General features: G+C 50.6%; 1 protein-coding gene across 2 annotated transcripts in view; it reads left to right on the top strand.

The window, feature by feature from the left end:
• The window catches only part of LOC146756660 (uncharacterized), a 10,811-nt gene extending 4,153 nt beyond the window's left edge, over positions 1–6,658 (top strand). The window contains exons 3-9 of one of the 2 annotated variants that reach the window (XM_085524073.1): positions 2,625–2,702; positions 3,046–3,105; positions 3,823–3,891; positions 4,033–4,297; positions 5,006–5,149; positions 5,674–5,815; positions 6,001–6,658. In XM_085524073.1, coding sequence (XP_085380199.1) covers positions 2,625–2,702; positions 3,046–3,105; positions 3,823–3,891; positions 4,033–4,169 — 344 coding nt within the window. In that variant the 3' untranslated portion in view covers positions 4,170–4,297; positions 5,006–5,149; positions 5,674–5,815; positions 6,001–6,658. Of the gene's footprint in view, positions 1–2,624; positions 2,703–3,045; positions 3,106–3,822; positions 3,892–4,032; positions 4,298–4,779; positions 5,150–5,673; positions 5,816–6,000 lie in introns of those variants that run through there. The other variant, XM_085524072.1, reaches the window with a different exon arrangement.
• Positions 6,659–8,558: the final 1,900 nt, after the last annotated feature.

Here is an 8,558-nt window from a genome sequence, read left to right as displayed (position 1 = left end):
GCCCAGTCTAAACCAAAAGGGTTACTATTTTTGCCTAAGCTCAAACCCAGGGAGGGGATACTGTAACCACCCAGGCTCATATTACTGTGCCTATTAGGGATGTGCAACTATTGCCTCAAATTGGGCACCTGGGGCTGGGCAGGATAAATATCTACAAGTAGGGCATGGACCCTATGGGTGCATACCTCCTAACCGAAACCCACAGTTGGGAAGATGGGCTGTGTGGGGATTAAAGACAGAGAGAGAGAGAAACATCTGCCAGCAACTATGGATAAATGTAACAAATCCAGATAACCCAGTGTGGCTGTTAGGGAAAATATGGGGTGTAAGTGACTTGCGGAATCAAACTGTATAACACATAGATGGGTTATAAAGCAGGTATGTTTATTCCAGCGCTGGGTGCAAGGGGGATAGCTCCACCAAACTTGCACACGGACTTGTAAAATTGTGACACAGATATAGGTACATCTCATACGTAGTCAATGATTTCTCGGAATTCTGATACATATTCAATAGTTGTTTAGCATGCAGACCCCCTCTTGTTCTTATCAGGGGGATGCAACTCCTCTTCTGGTAATTACAACATCTATTCTCCTCCTTGCCTGACGTCTTCCGTGAGGTCTCACTCCTTATCTGCATCCTTCCTGCTCTCCCAGGCCCCTTTTTTCCTTTAAACAAAGAGGGAAGGAAGGGAGGGGTGCTCTGGGGGGGGAGTGGGAGGGGTGGAGGAGGGTTGATGTCAGACTGTGAAATCAATTTTTTTAATCTTAATTCTGCTTCAGAAACAACATCTGATTCCCACGCTCTCTGCTTGGTATTTTGTCTTTTGATGCAAACACGTAAGTCCCATTGGTGCCTGGTTCAGCAGTTCAGCTTCCTTTGCGCCCTTTGCCTGGTTGTAGGGAAGGTGGCAGGCTCTGTTTCAGTGAGGGTGTTGTATGGACATAATATTTATCGCCATGTATCCAAAGGTGCAACAGTTTCTGGAAACCCAGGTGGGATCCTATAGGTGATGGTTCTCTAGCCACCAAGTATCCAGTTGTCAGCAGTGGGCGAGTTCACTGGGACTTTGGGGATGGGAGGTGCCAACTAGCAAGCCTTCAATTTCTGCTACTAAAATCAGACTTGGAAGCACGTTACACGTGGGAAATACACTTGGTGCAGGAAAGGGGATTTCCTTAGCCATCAAAAAAAGATGAAACTGCAGATCTATCAACAAAAATGTAAGCACGTGACACTTGACTTGGTGGGTCTGTGGGAAGGTCAGCTTCTCCGTGTTTGTATTTCATCCATCATCCTCCACACTGGAGAGGATTTATCCGCTTGGCTTGCTTAATTGCAGCACATTTCACACGCGTGGATAACCTGTGCATATTGCGTCACTACCTCTGTGGCCTGAGGTGGTGCACCAGGCTGGAAATAATGCCTTCTTGGGGTTGTTGAAGCTCTGCAAAAGTTTGCCAAGCAAAGTTGTGGATGCTCCATCCCTGGAGGTGTTCAAGGCCAGGCTGGATGGAGCTCTGGGCAGCAAGACTCTGTGGGTGGCATCTCCGCCCGAGGCAGTGGGGCTGGGGTTCTGAGTTCTTCACTGTCCCTTGCAAGCCAAGCCATTCTATGATTCTGCATTTCTATGATGTAAGCACCAGCCCCACACAGCCCTGGTGCAGTGCATCACAAGAGCAGCAGCCTGCGGGGAGCCACCACCCGGAATCACAGAGGTGTGAGGTCAAAAAGCCCCATCCTATGACTGTGCTGAGCTGCGTCATGAGCTCACAAGGCCTGGCCGCAGTCTTGGCTCAGTGCGACACTCACTGTGGCTGCAGTGGTGGTGTTGGAAGCGTGGTGCAAGTGTGGGGGCGGCCATGGACCCTGCCCGCCTTGTCCTCTTCCTCCTATTGGTGGCCATGAGTTTCCAGGAGAGCTGTGCTGCTCCGTGGCGAGCACGGGGAGCAGGTGAGTGGGTAGAGATGGGACCCAAACTGAGCAGCGCTGGGAGCAAGAAGTCAGGCTGTGTCCCCACGGCCCTGTAGTACACTTGCCTGGGGCCTGCCTTCCATGGGGGTGTTGTTGGGTAGGGGGTGATGGGCAGCACTGCAGGAGCCGGGCAAGAGCCCGTGGCTGCGCTGCTCCCCAGGGCTGGCTCCAGCCATGCCAGGCTGTGGCTCTGCTAATTGCTGGCTGGAGCACAGCCTTCGTCCTGGGAGATGCCCGGGGAGAGTTCAGAAGAGGCGTGCTGGGCGTGCATGAGCATTTCTGCTTCAGGCTCATGGCACTCCCCAGTTTCCAAGCCAGAGCCCCAGTCCACAGCCCAGGGGAAGAGACAGGTGTGCTTTCCTCCAGTGCCTCGGTGTGACCTTGCTGTCCATCAGAGGCCTCCCAGTAAGAAAGCCCTGGGGGGCTGCATCTTCTTCCACGTAATCTGTGAGAGATGTGGCACGTGGCCCGGAGAGAGCACTGCATACGCTGCCAGGTGCCAGCCTACGGGTCATCCCGTCCACCCTGCAACTTTGGAAATCATGACCTGAGTTATTCTCCCATGCTCCACATCCAGTTACTGAGGGAGAAGGAGATCACACCATATAGTGCATATAGTGGGAACTTCTCTCATCTGTTCTTGATTCTAGATGATGAGCTTCGTGCTCCCTTTCCGGATGCTCCTTTGGATCCGGACTTCATGCCTGTGCCTGGGGGACAACCCAGGGGTAAGTTGTGAGTGTCTGTTTCCTTGGAGGCTGAAACGTTCATGCTCTCATGGTTTACCTGGGTGCAATTTTACTGGAGATCCTCTCCAGGTCTTCCAAGTCTGTTTGTGCCTGGAAGGGTTTGCACAGATGAGCCATGAGTATTTTTTCTCTCGGAGAGCTGCCACGTTTCAGTGGGAAGGTTACCGCTGCCCCTCTGCAGCTGAGGGAGCCCAGACCTTTGTATTTGGGCTGTGGCATTCCCCAACCACCGCCAGACCCTACAGGTCACTCAGGGAAAAGGAGGCCCCCACATGTGCCGGAAGCTCTCCTCACCTGTGTCTGATCACACTTGTGTCTGCAGGCCCTGCTGGTGAATCTGCAGAACTGAATCCTGCCTACGATCCCGAGGGCGAGACTGGAGGTAAATCAGCAGGCTTCATTTCCTTGATATTTGTTCATATTTGGCTGGGACGGTTCATCGAGTGTTCTGCGTTTAACCGGACAGAGGGTTCTTCTCCCCAAGAAGCATGGATGGTCATCGTTTCTTGGGAGCTCCGTGCTGTCAGCATTGTGTTGGCTTTGTCTGTGTATCTACGAGGTCTCCCAGTAAGAAACTTTCAAGGGGCCAAGTGTTCTTCCACGAGGTCCCTGAGAATTGTTTCCCACGGCCTGGAGACAGTATTTGGAAAGCTGTGGAATACCAGCCAGCAGGTCGCCTCTGGCCTCTGTGCAGCTTTGGAATTTCCCCCCGTGTCATTACCTGAGCCACTTCCACCACTGCAGCTCACTAAGGAAAAGAGAGATGGGCACATGCAATGGGAACATTTCTCCTCTATCCGTGATGACAGCTGTGTCTCCAGGAAGTGGCTTACCAAAGCTGAGGTTTACCCCACTCCATGCAGTTGAGTTTAGAGCTGGGGTGAACTCCAGGAGGGCGTTTCTCTGGGCAGTTCCACACAGGATTAGTTAAGCACGATGGTGAGGCCCCTGTAGGCAGCCCGGAACTGTTTCCGAGGCGCTCCTGTGCGGAAGGGAGAGAACAGTGTTGTGAAGGAATCCCTGGCTTTAATTGCATCCTGCGACCTTGTGGCTGAAGGGATGCTCAGTAGCAGTTGCTCTGTCCTGCGTTTGTTTGCAGATTTGACTAGAGGAGTTGATCCAGCTTCCTCTCTGAGATCTGGAACTGAAACTCTGTCGGATCGCGCAGGTACGTCATAGCTTTGAAATTCTTTAGAGAGCTTTTGCTGCCCGTTTCAGTGCCATTTCATGGCACAGTCCCCTGTACGCTCTGCTACTCAGTTGATGCTGTAGTGTGTGACTGAAACTTTTCATGGGTCTTTGGTTGCAGAAGTGCCCCCAGTGTGGGCCTTGCCCGGTCATCGGTTTCCTCCTGTGCTAGAGCCCAGCTGGAATCCCAGCAGTGAGTACTCTGTCTTCACTGACTTGGCTGACTCGCCGCTGATCTTCAAAACTTCATGCACGTGATATTTAACTTCATACATTCTGTTAAGGTCCGGAAAGAGAAGAGGATGAATCCAAACGAGGAAAATACTCTCAGGGCTCATCTCGTCTCCTGAAGCGACTGCTGAAGGAAATGGAGAAGGCAGAGCGTGGTGGGTATACTTCAGTCTGTTCACTGTGGGACCTGGGAAGCTGAGGTGTGATATACAGGTGTGGGCAGGCTGTAGCCTGCACAGCAGAAAGGGATGGGTCAGAGACGTGCTGCAGCCGTGTTCCATGTATCACCTTGCAGGTGCTGTCAAGCACCAGAGCTGGTCTGCTGCCAGATGGTCTGCATCCAGCCAAGACCCAGAGGCAGCTGCTCCCCCAGCACAACCATTACTTGTCAGAGCTGCTTTGTGCAGTCGTTGGCACCCAGATGGCAGCAAGTGGCAAAGTGGCAAGCGCTGTGCTTCTGTTCATCCAAAGCCCTCCGTGCAGCTGAGCAAGTTCAAGGCAGGAGGAGCATCCCGAGCAGGGTTGGCTGCCTTTGCTAATGCTGGAAATGAGGTGGAGATGCAAATTCTGAAGGCTTGGACTGTGTGTTAGAGCTTGGATTTCAGCCTGCAGCTACCTGGCTGTGATGGGCTGGTGACAGCACAGAATGTGAGGGCCTTGCACAGGAGCTGATTCCTCAAGAGGTGTGAGGGAGTCAGCATTGTCCAATAGCTGGGAGGGCCCAAATGCCCTTGGGTAACAGAGGGGCTCACAGTGTACTTGGGGGGGGGCCTGGACTTTACCTGAGCTCGGGATTGGAGAAGCTCAGTTTTTGATGAGGGCACGTGACATCCCAATCCTACTGCCCTGCTTTCTTTCTAAAGGAACGGACCAACAAAGTGAGTGGGATGCACTCCAGGAAGGTGGATATCCCACACTGCCGGTCCCGGATGCACTGCAGGAAGGTGGATATCCCACACTGCCGGTCCCGGACAGAGGAATGCAGGCAGCACCAACCGGCATGCCAGGTAATTTCTGTCCCATGATCATACGGTGTCACGAACCAGAGTCACTGCGTGCCTGCAGGCTCTTGCTGCCAGCTCTTGCACACCAGGTCAGCAGCCAGACCTGAGCGTGTGAGCATAGAGCACATGTAAAAGAAGCAGGAGTGTTTCTCCCCTGGGCTGGCTCTGGCTGTGCCCTGTGCTGGCTGAAGCCTGACCTTCAGCCTGGGGGGCGTCCCACAGGAGAGCTCAGGACACGCATGCCGGGAAAAGCGTGAGGGATTCTGCTCTGTAGCTCTCCCCACAGACCAAGCCCAGACCCCAGGGTACAGCCCCAGCTCTCGGCCCAGAGGAGGACACGGGTAGTGCCTGTGCAGCCTCTTCGTACCCAACGAGAGGTGGAAGCAATCCTTCTTGTCCTCCGGTGCTTCGGCACCAGAGACGGAGGTACCCACTGACAAAATGACCTCTTGGGTCCATGAAGCACACTGAGAGATTATCTGTAGCGCAGCTGAAGGTAACGTGGGACATTGTCTCATTTCTTCCAGGGATGAACACAGGCAAAAGCACAGAGGCTGCTGCTCACAGATCTGTGCGGAAGCGCCGCATTCCGGTGACGGTCTCAGCGATGCTGCTGCCTACGCTGGTGCTGGCCGTTGGTACTGTGATATGGGTGCTCAAAAACTACCTGTGAGTTGGCCTTTCCCCAGAACACCTTATTGCTGCATTTGGCATTGAAGCATTTGTGGTGCCAGGATCCTGGACGGCCAAATCAGCCGCTGGCAGTACACTGCCAGGACTCAGGTTGCAAAGTCTTTCAAGTTTCCCCTTATTTCCTGTCAGTGAGTAGTGCTTTCTGAAACTCATTCTCACAGAGCGCTCAAGAGGGAAAAGAGAGCAGCAGAAGCAGCAGATGGAGCTGGGGAAGGCAACGAGACAGACTCTGACCCAGTCAAACAAGAATCTCCGTAATAGCTCCAGTCCGTTCCATTCTGCCACTGAAGAGGCCAGAAGTCTTCAAGGTCATCTGGAAGACCTGGAGCTTGAACTCAAAGCCATGAAAGAGATCCTTGGGAACAGTCCTGAGTGCTGCCTTCTGTCAGAGGATGGCCCTGAATGTGAGAGCAGAGCTTTTGTCCTTCATCCTGCATTCTCCAGGACAGGTATCACCAGCAGTTTGAAGATTCTTAGCTCGACACAGCTACATTCCTGTTGAGGGTCCTAATGAGGACCCAGAAAACGAGCTTCCTCTGACTGCCGGACAATGCGTAATGTCTTTGGAGATGTGGGTGAGAATGGCTGGTTTCAGGGAGAGCTGACAGATGGCACAAGAGGACTGGTCCCTTCCAATTTGGTTGCGGAGCTTTCAGATGATGAACTGGATACACCTGGAGATCCTGTCAGAATTCCTGCACTGCTCCATCTGCAAGACTACCATTGTTCCACTCAATGGAACAACTCGATGTTGAGCAGAATGTGGTTGAGCTCCTTCGGGAACTCTCTGAGACGACTGACAGTGGAACTGCATAGCTTTATTGTATATTAAAAACAATCAAACAACTGTCCCCTCCCTCTCCCTTCTCCTCGCCCCCCCCCCCCCCCCCAAAAAAGAAAAAAAAAGACAAAAAAACCCCAAAAAAACCCTAAAAATCCAACAAAAACCAACCCACCCTCAATAAAACAAAAAACCAAAACCAATTAAAATCTCAACGCTGTTCTTTTTCTGGGATACACTGAGGTGATGCTTCTTCTAGCTTAGACTTTGCAATGAGTTTGTGTCACGGAGTTCTCTCTAGAGCTCACTCGGTGACAGCGGGAACAAACCCGGGGAGAGAAGGAACAAAGAACCTCCCCTCTCTAACAGCGCGGTGCGGCGCGGCCGAGAGGGGAAGGGAAGTGTCACGGTTTGAACGAAAAATCCACCTGCGTCCGTGACAGGGGCCGTGGGCCCCGGAGGGGCCCTAGGCCGAAAGGAAAAAGTTAATTAGGAAAAGAAAACAGCGGCAACGATCTAAGGAGGCACACTTATTTACTAAATACTATATCGAAATACAGGATAACACAATATAATACAATATAATTGAAAATTGAGCTAACGAATCAAGAAAATAGGAGAGAGAATGAGTCCCGTAACCGAGAGGCCTACTGTGAATCTAGGCGAACGGCAAAGGCTCCCACACACTCCCCTGAACGCCAGAACTCGAAAGACGTCAGTCTAGTCTGCGACAGAGTTAATATAGAGTCCAGGTCCCGTGACCTATCGTGTTGTTCTCTGGGAGATGTAGTCTTCTTCTATAAGTTGCAGATTCAGTAAAATTATTCATGCTTTATATGATGTTATGATGTAGAATACTGATAGCAAAATTACAAAATTATTAAACCATGACATTCCACCCCTTATTCTACATCATTACATTATGTTTATACATACATACACACTTATACATATAGTTGTGAATAATTAGCAACCCAGCAACCTTATTTTCTCAATAATCTATATTTATTCCATACAAATCCCTAAGTTGAGAACAAAACTCTATAACCTAACCTACCATTTTGTTAATTTTGAGAAAATGGCAAAGCTGCCGGAAAAAAGAAAACATGTCAGCGGTGGAGGAGAAAGGCAGTGCTAGTAGGGCGTCCCCCACATCAAGGTGCACTCATCCTTTCCCAGCCACCACAGCAGATTTCCTTTTGACTTATACTTCTTTCCATGTGTGCTCTACACATGCATGGCCAGTGCACGATATAGAGTCCAGATGGAAAACTTGCTTACAGAATGCCTAATTAAGGTATATAGAGAAAAAGTGTTTCCTTAACATTAATCCACTCTATCTTAAGTCTGATATCTAATTGAAAATTCGTCAAATATTTTTCTGAGACTCTACCTATATATCTACAAGAAAATCATTGGCTGCACTCCCCCAACATCAAATTCCCTTGTGGTACACATTGAACATTCCCATTTTTGTCCATCACCCACCACGTGCACCCAGGTCCCTGGGCAAAGACAGTACCCCGGAGAGGTTTGCCCTTTCCAGACGCTGGAAGAACCCAAACCGTCTTTCCCAACACACTCTTTAGTTGTACTACAGGAACCTTATCTCCCTCCACGGTACATAGGGAGCTGGATTGGTTAGGACCATTACGATTACTAGATCCTCGAGTGTTGACCAACCAGGTGGCCTCTGCTAAATGGTTCTCCCAATTTTTATATGTTCCGCCACCTATTGCTTTCAACATAGTTTTCAACAACCCATTGAATCGTTCAATCTTACCAGAAGCTGGTGCATGATAGGGAATATGGTAAATCCACTCAATGCCATGATTTTTGGCCCAAGTGGTTACAAGAGAATTTTTGAAATGGGTCCCATTATCTGATTCAATTCTTTCCGGAGTGCCATGCCGCCATAGGATTTGCTTTTCCAACCCT

Source organism: Coturnix japonica, chromosome 26 (assembly GCF_054131305.1).
Source record: "Coturnix japonica strain WE chromosome 26, WE-NBRP24, whole genome shotgun sequence".
Classification (NCBI taxonomy): Eukaryota; Metazoa; Chordata; class Aves; order Galliformes; family Phasianidae; genus Coturnix; species Coturnix japonica.
This window is presented reverse-complemented; position numbering and strand designations above follow the sequence as displayed.